The following is an 18,967-nucleotide window of genomic DNA, read 5'->3' on the forward strand; positions in this document are numbered from 1 at the left end:
CACGTTACCAAAACTGAAAATCTGTATCCTCGTGATTTAAATTTTACAGGTTGATTTCATGTAGCAGCACTGGCAATCATCTTGAGAAAGCTGAACTGAATATGCCTCAAATGGTGCACACATGTTTTAATAGTCTTATTTATTGCAATAAATAACATGAATATCACACAGACACAGGGAGATGGAGACAACAGTGCATCAGAAGTATCTGCGAGTGCGTTGTGAGGGACCTCGAAAACTGTAGCTGAAGATAAAATACTCTTATAATAGATAATAAGAGTCAAGCTAACCTTTTATCAAATTTCAAAACAACATTACTGCAGAATTATATTTTAAATTCTAAAACACATGGAAATATATCTTAAGCAGAGCAACATTTATCTGTTGCAGAAACGAAATAGTTTCACAAAATGTCAACATTTAATGTCAACATTTGACAAAGTTGAAATAGAGCACACCATCACTCTTTGCTGTTATAAAACAAGACCCTCGCCGTCAACTGCATTTAACCTTTACTCTTTCATGACACATTTCACACACAGATGCATCTGCTTCAGAACAACAACCTTTGACATCAACTTGAATTTTATTCTATGAAATAAAATGTATTCTATGTTAAAGTTAGTCATTTCTTTTAACATGAGCACTTTCACTGAACTCCTGTTGACTGACAGGCTTTACCACAATCAAATGTGAAATCGGAAGTGCGTCATCTGCTGGTGAGAAGAGGAATACTTGTGTTCATGAAAACATTGTCATGAAAACATTGTCATTCCTAAAACCAAAGACAGGCTTCAGAATATTCTATTTTTATAATTAAGCTAATTTTTATAATTAAGCTAATTTTACCACTCAGTTACCACTGCTTGCAATGCATCAGTCTTTTCTTTATTATACACAGTATAATACACAGTAATAAAAATTTTATTCATCTGTATTACTGTAGAAATTAAATTAAATTATCTTTTAATAAATTAAAGGCAGTAAAATATCAACATAAATAACTTGATTATTTTTCCTCTTCTATTATTGTTTTCTATAATAATTTTTATTATTCTATTCTATTTTTTGCTAGTAATTTTAATGTTACAATAATGAGAATTAGATTTTATTTTGGATTACAGTAATGGGGACAGTTACATATTTTGGGGGAATCTGACCTGGACACTCCCCACCCGAATTTTCTTTTTTTACATGATAAAAAAAAAAAAAAAAAAAACCTCTGTATTTTGTTACAACACTTCCAGCACATTAACAGTTTTTGTGGTTTCACATTTATAAAAAGCAGTTTAAAAGTTTCAGTGTATACTAGTTACTGCGATTTTAATTGGGACCCAAAAATTCTCATACGTCACATGATGTAAACACACATCCCGTGTGTATATACTTCCCATCCACCTGCATACTCATCTACTTGAGCATGACTCACTGTCTTCTGTCCTCCTTTGCTATGTTTCTTCAGGATTAATCCTCCTAGCATTCTGTCTCTGTTAGTTTTGGTGTAGATCTTTATGTAAAACCAGTGTCCACACATAGTTCCATAGTTTTAGTGGCTTTGGACATAACAGTATGCATTTCTCCAAACGTTATACTCTTTGAGCTTCGAATTCGTGTCTCTCTGATGCGTATAGCCATTCTCCTCTCACGCTTTGCGGATTCCAGGTTCTCTTTGAGGATGAAATAGTAACATGCGCCATCTGCTAAGATGTTCACGTTGCTAATACATATGGTTATGTGAACAAAGTAGCGTAGATTATCGATGTGGTTCAGCCACATGCCTGTCTTTGCATGGAAGTATATGGGCGCCGATATGTGGTAAGGAATGAAGCATGTGAGGAAGACCACCAGGTTGCTGAGAACGATCTTCATGCTCTTGTTGTTGCGCAGTTTTGAATCTCCAGGGTTGCGCTTTCTCAGATTGTGCAGGATTTGCACCACGCGCACTGAACAGAACACCATCACCACAGCGCTGCAGCAAAACACCGTCTCCATAGTCGCCAGAATCCAACTTTTCGTCCATGTTTGATTGGAGAAGTCCTGGAAGCAAAAAAAATTTTCGTTATCTTGTTCAACATCGTGAAGTGTGAAGATGGGGATGCTGCATGCAAAGATCAGTATCCACAAGGCTAGGCACACGAGCATCGCCTTGCGTGGAGATCGCAGACGGCGTGCAGCGAATGGAAACTGTAGAGCGACGAATCGGTCGACTGCGATGCACACACTCAGCATGATGCTGCCATAGATGTTGACATAGAGCAGGCTCTCCAGCAGGGAGCAGAAAGTCTTGCCTAGGGTCCAAACCCTCTTGTATGCATGTATTTTAAAGGGCAGGGACAGAATCAGCATGCCGTCGTTGATGATCAGGTTGCAGAGGTAAACCGTGGATTCACTCCACTGTCGAACGCAGAAGACCAACTGCCACAGAGCGGCCAGGATCAGAGGGAAACCCAAAACCAGGATGGGTATATATACACAGCTCTGGACCCAACACACCCAATCACAGCTGTCTGTCCAGGAAAGAGAAAGAAAGAAAGAGGTGAATTTGAAGAAATACTTAATAAAAGTGCTGTATGTCATATTTAAAGCATGAGCATGATTAGAGGGGGAAAAACACTGTATAAACTTTGGTACATTATTAAAGAGCAGGTCATATGATATTTTAAAGTGTCCTAATATTGTGCTAGAATCCCCTACACCAGGTTTAAATACATAAGGGCAGAAAACATTTAATATTAGAATAATTTTTCAATTATTTTGAAACGATTCGTTCAAAGCAGTTCTGAGCTTATGGTCTGTAAACTCCTCCCTTCCAAAAGAAGCCTGGCCAAGTCGACAATCCGTGTAATAAAAAAATGTCTATTAGCATAATTACGTTTTTTTTTTTTTGCTCCGGAGGGTTACTTGTAAAAACTGATGCAGGTGGGTTACAAAAATGGCATCGATGCAGTCACTTAACCGGAATTTCAATTGCAAGCATGACTCGATCAGGACGTTTCTCAGTGGTAAGTTGAAACTTTCTATGTGGTACTTCACATGATGTGACAGCAGTTTTATTGCAGTCATTGTTACTTATTTGAGGTGCCCAGTGAGGATGAAAAAACAGCATCTTCTCGACATGATATAAACACACTAGCTGAAGTGTTTGTGGGCAGGTCAGAGTGGTCATGTTTCACGGTTCACAGTCGACTCTTTCTTTTGAGAGACAACATCTTTATTAATTATGCACTTTTTTGATTAACAACTTTGCAGACTGTTTACATTGAAGGATAGCTATGTTACAAATTGCAAAAAATATATATATTTTTCGAAAACCCATATGACCTGCTCTTTAATAAGTGCAAACCATAGGGAGCTATTTCAACTTCTATTTGAGCTTTTGATATATAAGAGGTCATCATACCAAAATAACATCCTGTAAGTTTCAGACCTGAAATTGTGGTTCATTATTGTCTACACCTACCCCAACCCTAAAACTACCCTTACAGTAATGCAAATACAGTAATTGTGTTATAATTGCATTGTAGCTCTAATTGATGCATTAACAGGAACAATAAATATTTTTTTCTACCTGTTAGATTGTGTTGTATTAAAGTCTACACCGACACCAACCCTAAACCTACACTTACAGTAATGCATAAACATTAAATATGGTTGTTCAGCATGAAAAAAATATGTAACATTGATGCACGCATGCGCAGTAAACCCTGGTAGGAAAATCTGAAGTTACAGCTCACATGAGTAAAACATTGAGTGTTTGTTTGCTTCATTTCACCAAGGACTACTTTGTACACAAGAAACAGGTAGACACTGGGTTTGCAGAGAGACTGAGATTAACTCTTTCCCCGCCAAACACAGGATTTTCCATTCTCGCTATTATACACTTGGGGGCACTATTATGCATCTACTGAATGGATCTGGAATGTGCCTATAAAAAATTGCTTTTTTATTTTTTTATAAAACTTACCTACATTCAAGTGTTGATAAAAAAGTTCCTCCAGTGAGAGAGAAATTAATGAAAATAAAAATAAAAATTGCTAATATATATATATATATATATATCAGAGGCTGTCTTTTAGTCTTTATATCCAAAGTGGACACCACAAGCAGCTATTGACAGGAAATAGAACTATTATGTTTTGTAATGCGTTACTTCCAACACTGTTGAGGACCTCAAATTAACATCTCATCACTACACTGGGGCTTTAGGACCAAGCAGAAACCTCCCACTGTCTCATGAAGCCAACGAGGAAGCGACGGTCTGTTCTGCCTACTTTGAGCTTCAAAAACACTCTTCAGGAACAGGTGAGATCACAGACACTACGTCCAAGTTTTTTTTTACAGTCTATACTTAGGACCCACACAGACCACAGGTTGAGCACACACTGCTGGCTTCACTAACACCTCTTCCAGCCTCAACCTAGTTTTCCCACGAGGTCTCCCATCCAGGTACTGACCAGCTCAACCCTACGACAGGGTGATATGGCTGCTGGGCATATTTGTATGCATAGTTTATTATGCAAAACTGTTATCCAGTGTTATCAGTGGGTGTTTATTTCCAAGTCTTCAATGTGACATGCCCATAAAAACTGAGCATTTCTTGAGCCGTCCTCAAAACCAGGGTAGAAAAGAACCTGTTACTTACCGATTTTGATGTTATTGAATGTATGACCAATGATTCATTGGTCGTAACAAAACTTTGTGAGATCGCAATGAACAAAGTGACAGCTTTTTTATTTAAAGAAGGCAAGCTTTTTACACTGCCACTGCCAATCTATAAATGGGAGAATATACAAAGGTGTTATAACTATAATATAAATTTGGCTGTTCACTTTAATAATCTTGTGGTGTGACATGTTTTTTTTTAGCTACAATATTCAGTGTAGTCTCTCAGAGACCTACAAATCATATTTACATTAATACAAATGCACATATGCACTAAAAATGAATCCAAAATCAACACCTCCTGTCTTAATATGTGCAAGAATTGTATATTGCATAATATATATATATATATATATATAGCAGATATATAGCAGATAAGCAGACCTTATGAATTAATTATAGACCCACATTGTACTCATTATAAACTCACATTTTACAGTTAGCATTATAATGGCTTTCATGAACAAAGGAGGCTGTGGGATGATCTTTTATGTTTCAGAATATGGAAACATCTTTGTGTTTGACTTCTATAAATGCTGAAACACGGAAACACGAGTGTCTGTCTTAAATATTTAGATATGTGGAAGGAATCAAGTATCAAGTCAGAAACCAGTTTTTTGTTTGACATAAAGAACAACGTATACACTATGTACACTAGTGACATCATGGTTCTAGTTTACTCAGGTTTGCCGAAACTGTTGTCACTGTCCTGACCAAATTCTCAGGATCGTCTACCCACACTATGCTTGAGGTTTGTCTAGCTTCATGTTGAAAGCACATCCTGCTTGATGATATGTGCTGCCTCATATTTAACACATTTTTCATGCTGGTATTAATTTTTAACAGTTATATGTGTGTGTGTGTGTGTGTGTTTTAAATAGGTTTCCTTTTCAGAACTTCCCTGAATAATCATTTTTGAATATTTACATTAAATTTTATGATTACTTGTGTAACATATTTGAATACAGAGATAACGATAACATGCAACCATAATGGCACAGAGGAACAATATCATTGGAATCACTTTAAAAATTGTTGATGAAAAATTATTGTTGATGACTAATAAAAACAGTGACAGCCAATCAGATTCCACCCCTCTTTAAAAAGATTGAGCATTTAAAGGGATAGTTCACCAAAAAAAGACAATTCATCCATGTTTAACCCTCAAAGCATCCTAGGTGTGTGTGATTTTCTTCTTTCAGACCAATCCAATCAGAGTTATATTAAATTTTGTTAGAGGGAGCCTTTATTAACCCCCTGGAGCCATGTGAGGGACTTTTTATTACAGATGCTTGCATTTTGTTTCACGTCCTCAGAACTGAAAAAGTGGAGAGAAAAAAGTGAAAGTGACGTGACATTCAGCCAAGTATGGTGACCCATACTCAGAATTTGTGCTCTGCATTTAACCCATCCGAAGTGCACACACACACACACACACACACAACCACACACACATCCGGAGCAGTAGGCAGCCATTAGCCGTGTTTCCACTATCGAGCTAGGACCGGGCGTGCTAGTGCGTGCCAGGCATAGACAGTAAAAGAAATGGACACAGCGACCCCATTGGAACTCAATTGAGACAAATGAAGCCCAGTTTTAGCGTTTTTTAGCACTTCCGTTTCTGACGCGCAGACTCAAACGAAGCTTGACGAAGTCAGCAACCTGTCTGGCAGATGTAAATCTTCTAGTAGCTGTGCGTGAAAACTGCCATCGTTAATCTTGCAGAGACGGCGAGCTTGAGCGGGGAGTTCTTTGTCGTGAGTGAGTAGGAGTAAGTATTCTGATTAATTATTTTGTATAGTATTTTAAAATGTAACGACAGTACGCCATATTAAGTTAATTGCCTGCGAGCTTCTCCTCCTGTCTGTACGGTAATGCGACAGAGAGCCGAGTGGTTATGACGCAATCGTTAGCCTATTTTTTACAAAAACTGTTTATACGGGGCCATAATGTAACATAGAAGGTAATTGAGCCCTTTATACATTGTCGTGTATCTTTAGAAATAAATAATGGACAAACAGAGTCTTTAAACGCCTCAGATGTAAAGTTATTCGCTGTCAAAGTGACGCCAAAATGAATGGGAGTCAATGGGAATGCTAACGCAAGTGAAGTTCTGCTAAAAGATGGCAGTCCCCACCCGACTTCAACTTCCGGTGGAGTTCCTTGCCCCTTGGTGCCAGGGCCAGTCGCGTTTCCACAGTCACTTCCGGGGCTTGATCGTGCCTCGCCGGGGCTTCCTCGGGGCCAACGGCCAAGTTTTTTGGCCCGACGAAAACCTTGGGCCAAAGCGGGCCAGCTGGGGCTAGAGGAGGGGTTATGAACAAAGGCGGAGTTTCTCAGCGTCTGGAGAGCGTCAGCGTGGATCATTTCAGAAAGATAACAGCTTTAACAGCAGCATTAAAGACTTTTAAAATAAGTTAAGCTCAAAACTCACTCTTAGTTAGCAGCAAGTGTTTGAAATAACTTGATCCGATGTGGATTATAATCACTAAACAAGGCAGAAATATTTATAAGCGATGTAAAAGACTATGCACGCTAAACATTAACGTTACACAGTAAAGATGTTAAATATGACTGCTTGGAGAAATCAGACGTCAGCTTCTTATTCTCTATCACAGTCGTGTATTTATTAAGTAACTTAAGCCTCGTCTCGAGAGTTTTTCTCACGTTGCCTATCATAAAAGAATATAGCCTAATAATGTTTTTTGTTCGGGAGTTTTTATAAAAATAGAGATATTATCATTAATTCTAAATGTGACGGCTACTGTGGCTAATAAACAGAAACAGACTCGACTGAATAAGCAGGCTATTTTCATAAGCGTTAAAAATAAATAAAATAGTAATAAGTGTATTTATGTGTGATTAATTTTGAGTCCTGATAAAATAAATCAATTCTATAGTTAAAACATCGATGCTTTTGAATTTGAATATATAACAAAGCATGCAAACAAACGGCCGCTTTTATTGTGTTCGTTTTGTGATCGCGCATGTTCCAGTGGCTTATTTCTTAGTTTTCTGATAACTTCTCTTTGTTGGTGAAATAATGAGGTTGCATGACGTTGTTCTGAGAGGCGTGTAAAGGGCGTGTTTTAGTGACGTGCAGCAGTGCTTCAAGCTCCTCTGTGGAAACCCTGCGCTATTCTGGCCTCGTGCTACTGGCCCGGGGCTATGAGCCCCGCCCGGCCCGCTTTAAGCCCTGGCTCGCACTGGCCCGACAGTGGAAATGCGGCTATTTATACTGCAGCACCCGGGGAGCAGTTGGGGGTTCGGTGCCTTGCTCAAGGGCACCTAAGTCGTGGTATTGAAGGTGGAGAGAGAACTGTTCATGCACTCCCCCCACCCACAATTCCTGCCATATACTCACAACCTTTCGATTGGGAGTCCGACTCTCTAACCATCAGGCCACAACTCCCCCTGTTGACAACAAACACCCATTTACCCCTATTGAAAGGAATGGATTGGAAGAGCGAGGATAATTTTTAAATGTAACTCTGATTTGATTCGTCTGAAAAAAGAAAGTCATATACACATAGGATGCTTCAAGGATGAGTAAAATGTGAAAAATTTCATTTTTTATCTTTCATTTTTGGGTGAACTGACCCTTTAAAGAGGACAAAAGCAGCACATGCGTATAATACACAGAACTTTATAGTTTTTGGTGTACAAGTTATTTATCTTTATAGTTATCATTCTCATTGTGAAATGTCTTAATGTTCTGAATACCAATCCTTGTAGCGATTAGACTTTTATCATATATGTCATCTAAAACAAACAATAGGCAATATGAAAATATATGTAAATAACAGCTGACTGGAGCTGACCACATCCGTGTATCATTAACAATATTACTTTAGCACAGAGAAACATGTATGCTACCTAAAATTATCTTTATAAATGAGTCAAATTGATATGATATTTTATATAAGTATCAAGAGGGTGGCTTTTCCGTGCTATAATGAGGTCAAATGTACCCCTAGATTAAATCTGTGTGGTCAGACCTGAGATCAAATGCCAATCACTGGAAATTCTCTGATGATATCATGGGTGAAGGTGGCAATTGGAAATGTGGTCGCCCAGGGGCTTTTTTTCTTTGCTTTTGTCTTTTTCATTTTATGGAACCTACACTAAAATGTTAACATTTTAATTGCTGCCTATTTTGTTTTATAAAATGCTGGGTTAAATACAACCCAGTGCTGGGTGATATATGGAGAAACCCTGCAACTAGTTTCGACCCAGCATTTGGGTTATGTGGTTTAAACTAAGCATTCTGGGAAATAACCTAGCGCTGGGTCAAAATGACCCAATTGCAGGGTTTGTCCATAAATGTATTTATTTGTATTTAACCCAGCATTTTTTAGAGTTCACTTTGAATGTGTGTAGTTATGAAGAAATTCTTAACTTGGAAATCAAGAAGTAGAAATGACAGTACTCAAGAGAATCTACAACATTTTCAGTTAATATTTTCTGAACTGAATCCAATTGAACCGAACACATCTGTAGTCCACATATCTACAACGATACGTCTAGTTATTAACTTTAATAAATAAAACAAAAGACCCATGTCCGACAGTCTGAAGTCTAGATCGTAACTGTAGATATAGCTGTATCTTTGTCGGAAGCTGTGGTTGTGTTGAACAGACGCGGATTACTCACATTGTGTGCTGGAGTTCATTCCCACAGCCGGTGGATGATTATTCCCCACTGTCCTTATCCACACTTTTAAGGTGAGTTGTAGGTCCTCACGGGATGTGTAGTGAAAAATGTCGCTTAAGCATCGCGTGCCGTCTGATCTGTTGAGCGGTTGGGTTCTCTTTCTTCTGTTTCCGCTGCAGACAAGCTGAACTGTGCAATCAGACAGAAACTAGTGAGGGTTTTCTAACAGACACTATCACGCGCACAAGAGTACGCCTCTACAGCACGCGCGGTGCGCTCGATCACACGAGAAGCCAAATAATTACACTTTAAGCTGCAGACGCATTGTGTGGCTGATTATGAGACATCTTGTTACACTATATGGGTTAGAAGACTTCTTAATAGACAGGCTTTTAGCAACAATTAAACAATACAAATTATGAAACTCGTAACAGTTAAAAGTATCAACCTTTGAGCAACAAATATGATAAATAAACTTCTTTAGTTTGGGTTTTACTGTGTTGACTTGCTTAGCCGTCATACAGGTTTAGAAAACATGGATAGACAATGACCACTATATTATGTAAATGTGGCCGCTACAACAATCGCTATGAGTGTAAAATTTCGAAATATGTGTGTGTGTGTGTGTGTGTGTGTGTGTGTGTGTGTGTGTGTGTGTGTCTGTTTTTATTGCATAACCAGAACCGTAACATACATTAACAATAGCATCAAAGGAACAAACAGAAGAAAATAAATAATTTCCACAAGTGAAGGATTTTAACAAAATTCTAGACATCCTTTTTGCTTTTTATTTCTAAGATCTTTCAATGCAATGTATAATAATAGTTCCCTTTTATATAATATTTGTTTGTGTATATGGTGTTTCCCATCCACAATTATTAAATTAATCACCAATTTCCAAACTCTCATTTTTATACAACAAAATATATCTTTACCAAGGAAAGAGTCTTTAGTTTTATACATTGAAATATTAGATATTCAGTATCAGTCTAAAAATTTTTGGTTCATATACAAAAAAATATTTTTTTTATAAGTTCCCTTAAAAAACGTCTAGAGAACATACAAAATAATGTTGCCACAATGTTTGAATGTTTCCTTTTATAAAACATAAAACAAATATTTTAAATGTTCATAAAACATTCAGAAATAACCTTTATAGCTTAATGAAACATTAGCACAATTTCTGAGAACATCTTTGTTGTTAGATGGATGAAGACAGAGTGTGTGAAATGGCATTGGCTTTAAAAGCCAAATAACCATTCAGACTTCCTTTTCTTCAGCATTATTCATGTACAGTAGTGGCCTACAGAAGGGCCTGCAACGGGAAGGACCAAACCTCACCACTAGATGACGACAAACCTCAAGTTCCTCTGTTAATAACGCTTAAAACCACCACAATTCTGAAGAAAACAGCCATTGTTGGCTTTAAGTTTTTCTCCCAGCCTCACTAAGCTGCTTTTCAGCTGGTTTTTCACGAATACTTAAATTGAAATGCCTTGTAACCTCTGATGCCACTTTGCTTACTAAAAGTATTTATCATACCGATAATTTAATTCTTATTTATTTGCATGTTTTATGTTTAAAAAATATAGCAATTTTTGAAGCTATACATGAGCAACAGCACTAATAATATTTGTTCACATATAGTTAATGACTAGATATAATAGAGGTAAAACTGTTATCGCGTGGAACTTGATCTCACTGTTGATAATCATTTAGACAAGGCTGGGCACTTTTTCATGTAGCATATAGAACCGCAGCACACCTGTTCTTCACAGGTGAAGTTATGAGAGCGAGGTGTGCCCTTCACATTGACGCAGCGCTCTTTTCACTGGCATTACATAACATCAGGAATCCAAGGCTTCAATGAATCCACATTCCATCCCAAAACTCAATATTGACAGCAGGGTTGGTTTATACACCCCTGAATACTCCGACACACACACATTCACCTAGCTGTATACATGGGGATATAACAGATTTAGAACATAAGACAAAATACAAACACAAATACAAATCTTATTGCTATACGAAAAAGTTCAAAATTGGTTTTGTCAGATTTACTTAACTTACATTATCCAGCAATCCTGACTCCAAAGAATGGTTCGATTAGACGCACACAAACAGACATCCTATAATCCTTATTTATCTCTCAGGTATGCCTGCTCTATCTCTTTGTAATGTAATGCTGATCCTTGGTTTGACTAGGTAACGGTAAGAGGCGTTTCTCTCTTTTCTGTGAAAGAGATTGTGAGATTGCCTGACTCAGGTTTGCCTCATTTACGTCTGCTCTTGATGCATGTTGCTCCATCAGCATGTGCCTGAAGTTTGTGCTTCAATGGAAATTTTAGGATTACATTTCTGTAAATGTTTGTGGTTACATGCACATTGTGATCTGTGTGTGTGTCCATGCTTTTGTGTGCTTGTCAGTGTGTGTTAATCAGCAGGAGCACAATGGGATTAGACAGAGAGCTTTTGGCCAAGCAGGAGAGAGAGAACATTTTGACCATGAGTAGTCATCTGACTGTAGAGAACAGGGTGTTACAGAGAATGTGTTGTTATTTTTGACTGAAATTAAAAATCAATTAAATGAACTGAAATAAAGCAGAAATAAAATCCAATATAAATATTGAATGAAAGCTAGAATGAAAATCACAAATGTTACCTTTAACTACATTTTTAAATAATATATATTTTGTTTAAATATTAATAATATTAACCGATAACTGACTAAAACTGAAATAATAAAAACTACAGGTTAGAGGTACAATAATAAAAACCCAGGTTAATTTAGGCTTAAATATTTGGGGGTTTACTATATATATATATATATATATATATATATATATATATTGTCACGGGAGGAGCACAAGACAGACACAGTGGGCGTGGCGTCAGGCCTCGGAGAGGCTTTTATTAACAGAAATCATAAAACAAAGGGAATAAAAGTGGCCAAAAGGGGGAAAGTGTCCAAAATAACAGGGAATCTGGTGTCCTCGTTGTGCTGCGGGATTTGTGTAGGTCGGGCAGTGTTCATCAAGGAAGGGTCCAGGCAAGGGGCGGAGTCCGGCGGCCGCACGCGCTCCCCTCCTTGGTCCGGGGCGCGAGGGGCGGCGGCTTCTCCTAGCGGCCGCGTCTCTCTCGTTGGCCGCGGCGCTGGTAGGGGATGGACGGCCCGGCATCCTGGCCCGTCGGCCGTGTATACGGGTGCGGTTCCCATCCGGATCGCGGGTCCGGCAGCTCACGTCTTGGTGGCGCGGGAGTCCCTCAACGCACCCTTCCTGGACCCACGAGGACACCAGTGTGCATGCACAGGGAAGAGACCGGTCTCCTGAGGAGAGGCGCGTTGGGCTTTTAAACAGCGGCGGTAATGAGGCTCCACTTCCTTCAGGTGTGCCCCATCACACGCCGCCAGCCCTGACTCGTCCAGCGCCCCTCCTCTCACACACCCACTCCAGTCGGGAGCCTGGTGAAGGGCGGCGATTTAGGACGGGGTGCCGGTGACAATCAGGGAGGAGGCAGCTGACTCGTCACATTCCCCCTCCCAAGCGACATCCCCGTCCCCAGGGCGCCACCCACACGGGAGTGCTACCATCCTCAACCAGGCTCCAAACGGTCGGAGTGGGCGGGGCTTCCTCTCCGGGCGGTCCTCCCTCTCGCAGCGCACCAGAACAGGGACAGAGAAACCGGGTTTTAGTGACAGCCTCAACCAACCACAGGGTAAAATGACAATGGAACAGTCACTTACCCCTTGTGTGGCTGGGAGGCTGTCCCCAGTTTTCCTCCGTCCCAGTCTGGGTTCTCACGAACGTTTGCAAGCGAGAGGGGGTGACGTCACCAGACGTTTCCCAACTGCGCTGTCTAGGCTCCGCCTGCCCGCATTCTCCACCAGTGTCACGGGAGGAGCACAAGACAGACACAGTGGGCGTGGCGTCAGGCCTCGGAGAGGCTTTTATTAACAGAAATCATAAAACAAAGGGAATAAAAGTGGCCAAAAGGGGGAAAGTGTCCAAAATAACAGGGAATCTGGTGTCCTCGTTGTGCTGCGGGATTTGTGTAGGTCGGGCAGTGTTCATCAAGGAAGGGTCCAGGCAAGGGGCGGAGTCCGGCGGCCGCACGCGCTCCCCTCCTTGGTCCGGGGCGCGAGGGGCGGCGGCTTCTCCTAGCGGCCGCGTCTCTCTCGTTGGCCGCGGCGCTGGTAGGGGATGGACGGCCCGGCATCCTGGCCCGTCGGCCGTGTATACGGGTGCGGTTCCCATCCGGATCGCGGGTCCGGCAGCTCACGTCTTGGTGGCGCGGGAGTCCCTCAACGCACCCTTCCTGGACCCACGAGGACACCAGTGTGCATGCACAGGGAAGAGACCGGTCTCCTGAGGAGAGGCGCGTTGGGCTTTTAAACAGCGGCGGTAATGAGGCTCCACTTCCTTCAGGTGTGCCCCATCACACGCCGCCAGCCCTGACTCGTCCAGCGCCCCTCCTCTCACACACCCACTCCAGTCGGGAGCCTGGTGAAGGGCGGCGATTTAGGACAGGGTGCCGGTGACAATCAGGGAGGAGGCAGCTGACTCGTCACAATATATATATATATATATATATATATATATATATATATATATATATATATATATATATATATATATATATATATATATATATATATTATATAAGTATTTTTGTTTTTAAAGTTTTTAATAAAAAAACATTGTTCTTGTTGTAAGCATTATTGGTCAGATTTATGCATAATAATGAAAATTAAAATATATTAAATTAATTAATATTATTTTAAAAAGTCTAAATCTACAAAAGTGTGGTCATATTGTTCTATATTGTTCTAAAATTATTATTATTATTATTATTATTATTATTTTAACTGAAAATTAAGACAGAAAGATTTTGATACAGTACATTAACATGGAAAAAGAAAAATGGTGTAGAAACAGTTTTATCTCAATCTCCCAAACAAAGAATCAGCAAGTAGCACATTGAACTCTACATTAATTTTTAAAGGAGAAAATATTGAAAAAGGATTTTCTTATAAAACATATAAACATAGTATTTTTGCGTAATGCATAATCCAGTAATCATTGCTTTACAACTCAGAATGCTCTTTTTTGACCGTGCATCCTTTGACAAAGCTTCTTTCAAAGTGTGGGAGTAGTTACATTAATGTTGTTAGATGAGACATCATGGGTGAGGTGTGAACGTCATATTAACAAAGTGACAACTCAAAATACAAGATCTGCTGTTTTAGATGACTGACTCTACCTGTTTGATACACACGTGGGGCTAGAAGTTATGTGCTCAGGGAAGAACAGGGTAAGGCAAGCGAAACAGAGGAGGAAAAGAGGGCGGGAGACATGGGGAGGCTGGGCCGGCGAGAATGAATGAGAGGGAGGGGGGAGAACTTTGACACTGAGGGCCAGAGGACAGGTTTGCCAAACAAGAGAGGATTCAGAGAGAGAAAGACAGACTTTAGACTTCTGAACTAGTCGCTAAAAACACGCCTGCCCCTCAGACAGAGGGAAAAAAAAGAGGCGAAAGAAGAATGAGAGAGTTGTTTATCTAGAAAGGGCGCATAACTTCTCTGTGACTGTGGTGGGATTGTGTGTTTGGGAGCCCGAACTTTTGGATTCAGTCTGGATGGGAGTTCCTTCTGTGCTTGTCAGATGGGGATTATTCCATGAACGGCTGGATCTTGTTACTGATAGCTGATGGCGATGACAGCCCTGTTCCGAATGTGGGGTAATAAACCTCAAGTGGTCCAGACCAAACCTCAGGCGCCAGTGCCCCGTCTGCCCAGCGAGGATGACGAGGATGACGATGAGACGTTGCCCAGCAGACCTCCGATACGCAGGAATTCACGGTTTTACCGTTCAATGAGAAAGAAAAAGTTGACGTCGACTTCAGAACAACAAGAAAGTGAGAATACTACATAATATGATATGATATGATATGATATGATATGATATGATATGATATGATGATATAATATAATATAATATAATATAATATAATATAATATAATATAATATAATATAATACAATATAATATAATATAATATAATATAATATAACAATTTGAAATCTAGAAAACCTCACATATACTGTTAAAAATGTGATAAAAATGCCAAAAAAAAACAAAAAAAAAAAAACATTTAACTGAAATATATCTAATTATATATATCAAAGGAGTAACATCTGTCATTTTAAAATCAGTGAAGCTTTTATAATTGTTTGGCTAATAACTCTGAATATGATCCTGAAACTGATATGTTTGCTGTTTTTGCGTTACCTAGCAAAAGTAATCGGTCTAAACATCTGACCAGAGTGAACTATTGTTTCCTGTAGGGTTTGTATAGAGTAGCTAAACAAAATGAACCCTCTTCATTTCACTTGTATGACCTGTACTGTGCAACACTCTTTATTGGCATCTATAAAGGTTGAATGGAGAACCTTTAACATCCACTGACCTTTGAATTCCACAAAAGGTGGAGTGGAAAAAGGTTCTTTGGATTATTCAAATGTTCTTCTCACTAAAATCGTTTAAATGGATAATTCATTGACTTGCAGTGTGTTTTTTTCCTGTATCCTATGGAATTCAATGAGGACCAGCCACTGAAAATGATCTATCCCTTTAAGAACCATTTACAGAAATGTCCTTTGGGGAACCAAAGATGGTTCTTCTAATCTATGGCATTGCTGTGAAAACCCCTTTATTTTTAAGAGTGATGAAACCAACATCAAACACCAAAGCAGTTTTGTACAGGTATCAAACCTTAAGTACTGCTTCTTTAAGAAGTTTATGCATACTTTGAATTTTTTTAATGGGATTCTTTTGATTGTGATGCCTCTGATGAGTGACAGCAGTAATAGATCTGCCTGTCAAACAAGTCCTGAAAAATAAAAACATTTCGTGTATTTAAATGGCTTGTACAAAATTATGACTTGGCAAACCAGTACAAGTCATAGAAATTTTCTGAGGCAGAGAATGAAAGTGCATGCTTTTGCCCTGCGGTAAATTGCAAAGCAACCGAAACTCAAGAAACGGGTTTAATAGTTCACTGTTTGTTTTTAATTGTTCTGAGAATTACATGTGCAGACCATTTTGAATCATAGAACGACACAGTTTCCTTAGTTGTGGCTCTGTTCTTGAGATTAAGCTTAAAGATGACAAGAATAATAATGAATGACAAATATGTCAGTGTTTTAGGTATTGCTTCAATCAAAGAGCTTTGCTTTTGTGTGATGGTTTCTCTCCACATCAATAGGTTTCAGTATAATGTCCAAGAGGAGAAAGCTATCTGTTAGCATTTCTGTTTTACTCAATGGTGGTTGCTCTTCTAGCACACAAAGGCCTCAAAGTACACAACATCAGAAGTGACTGTCTTTGCTTCTTGTGTATCAGTTTTTGAGACACTTTTTTGAACCCATTACTTGAGCCGTACATTACTCTAGACAGCAAACAGAGAAAACCACAAGTCAATTTCACCTCTTCTAAGAGATCTTGCCACTGCCAGCATCCCTGTGATTTATGTTTCAAAAAATGTTATTTCATCTGAATGTGTGTGTGCTTTTGAAGAGCTGTGAATTGAGGTTTTTGCCCACATGTTGTATTTATGGAATCTGCCAGCAAAACAACACAGCAATTGGTATTTTAGTATTTTGATCTCCAGTAAACATCCTTGGTTTCAGCAGCCGCTAACAAATTAAACCAAACACTGTGTGAATTTCTTGGCATGAGTTCCTGCTTACAGTGTATCAGCATCTGTTTCATTTGATGTGCCACTGTTAATCATTGTATTATTCACAGTGCCTCACCTGTTTTTCCAGAGAAAGCTGTTTTAAGTGGCTGGTCAAAAGACTTCTGGATTTGCACATTTACTTAAAGCCATTATCAAACCCACCTACCTTCTTTTGTCAAAGAAGATGAAACTGGATTTTTAATTAGGCTGTCTGAAGAAAATGTCAGTGCAAAATGCTTTACCATGATCCTATTATTATCTTAAATTACTTTGTAGTCATCATTATTTTAACAGCCCTTTTAAGAGGTGGATTTGCAGTGTGAATTGTTTTTCATTTTGTGATAAAAAGGACAAACCTTTTAGTGTTCTGCTCATAGAAAGTTTAGAGATGAAAGGTTCTGAAAGCTCATCATACCATATTAACATTAATGAAAGAAATAATATACAGTTTTTCAGTGAATAAGATTCAGTAACCCCTCTCAGAGTGTTCATTTAAAGGGATACTTCACCCAAAAATCATTCATTCAATCACTTAATTTCTCACCCTCATGTAATTCGAAACCCGGATAACCTTTGTTCATCTTCGGAACACAAAAATAAAATAAGTTTGATGAAATCCGAGAGCTTTTTGACCCTGCATTGACAGCAATGGAATTATCACATTCAAGGACCAGAAAACTAGTAAATAAATAGTCCATGTGATATAAGTGGTTCAAATGCAAATTTTTGAACGAGGCAGTTTCCTTGCCGTCTATGCAGGTTCAGAAAGCTCTCTGTTTTTTATGAAAAATATCTAAATTTGTGTTCTGAAGATAAATTAAGGTCTTACAGGTTTGGAACAACATAAAGGTGGGTAATTAATGATAGAATTTTCATTTTTAGGTGTTATTATCCATTTAAGGATTTATTAAACCAGCAAGTCTTGAGTAAGTGATTCATTAAAAGATCCGGCTCGTAGGAGTCACTCGTGATTGTGCCATGTACTCAGTCAGGGTATCCGATTCACAAACAAATGATAAAAAAAAAAAAAAAAACAACAACAAAGTTCAAGAGTTCATGCTTATGAATCTGACTACATTAGTTGCATGGTATTTCTTTTTCTGATTCACAATTTGTTTGTTGCAATGTTTTTGATGAACCAAAAAGATCCGGCTGCATTAGAGTCATGTGGTTGCGCAATGTGTTTTAGATGCACTAAAATAACCAGTACATAAGAGTTCATACTCACAAGTCTGACTACATTAGCTGTGGGTGTGTTTTTGATCATTTTTATTCATGATTCGGACCCTGATTGTGCTATGTTTTTGATGATCCCAAAAAAAACCGACTCGTGTGATTTTCTGTATGAAATGTACTACATGGTGCTGAATGTTTTCTATTCTCGGATACTATTTAGGGAAGATTGTATGCAAAATGTGATTTGAGGTTTGCATGCAGCCAGCGAATACAATTCAGTTAAGCCTTTAAAACTGGTTAATTATCGTTCATTTTTACATGACGCTGCAGACTCAGCATTGCACTGGTTATTGTGTGTTCATCATTGCAAAACTGCAAAATTCTTGTGCTCTCTGCTCTGGTGGTGTTTGATTTTTGCAGCTGCCTGTGACTGTTGCATGTGCGTGTGTTTGTGGGTGTATAAGACTGTGTGAATATGTGCTGTTCTGGAATTTGTCACTTTTTTATTCACTGACGGTTTGGTGTGAATATGAAGAGTGAGAGTCAGAGGGAGTGTGTGAGAATGTGTCTTTCGTTGTCAGAGGATTTACTCCACTGCTAATGCTAAAAGTAAATGTGTTTGTTTTGTAATGCCTCATAAGTTAGTGTAAGTGCGGTGACCACAGTCTGTACGGTAATCCCCTAATCTTACCGTACAAAGTCTATGCAGTGTTGTTACACGTACATTCTTGAAC

General features: G+C 38.9%; 2 protein-coding genes across 4 annotated transcripts in view; one reads left to right on the forward strand and one right to left on the reverse strand.

The window, feature by feature from the left end:
- Nucleotides 1–123: 123 nt before the first annotated feature.
- Nucleotides 124–9,439, reverse strand: LOC113058719 (lysophosphatidic acid receptor 6-like). The gene is made up of 2 exons (XM_026226876.1): nucleotides 9,316–9,439; nucleotides 124–2,507 (listed from the first exon to the last, which is right to left on the reverse strand). The coding sequence occupies exons 1-2, from the start codon at nucleotides 9,332–9,334 to the stop codon at nucleotides 1,510–1,512; spliced, it is 1,017 nt and encodes a 338-aa protein (XP_026082661.1). The 5' UTR covers nucleotides 9,335–9,439; the 3' UTR covers nucleotides 124–1,509.
- The window catches only part of LOC113058718 (ephexin-1-like), a 30,919-nt gene continuing 16,203 nt past the window's right edge, over nucleotides 4,252–18,967 (forward strand). Inside the window, exon 1 of one of the 3 annotated variants that reach the window (XM_026226875.1) lies at nucleotides 4,252–4,302. Coding sequence is in view for 1 of the 3 variants with exons in the window: in XM_026226873.1 (XP_026082658.1) it covers nucleotides 15,027–15,234 (208 nt within the window). In the remaining 2 variants the exon portion in view is untranslated. Of the gene's footprint in view, nucleotides 4,303–9,304; nucleotides 9,387–14,698; nucleotides 15,235–18,967 lie in introns of those variants that run through there. The other 2 variants (XM_026226874.1, XM_026226873.1) reach the window with 2 other exon arrangements.

Source organism: Carassius auratus, chromosome 40 (genome assembly GCF_003368295.1).
Source record: "Carassius auratus strain Wakin chromosome 40, ASM336829v1, whole genome shotgun sequence".
NCBI lineage: Eukaryota > Metazoa > Chordata > Actinopteri > Cypriniformes > Cyprinidae > Carassius > Carassius auratus.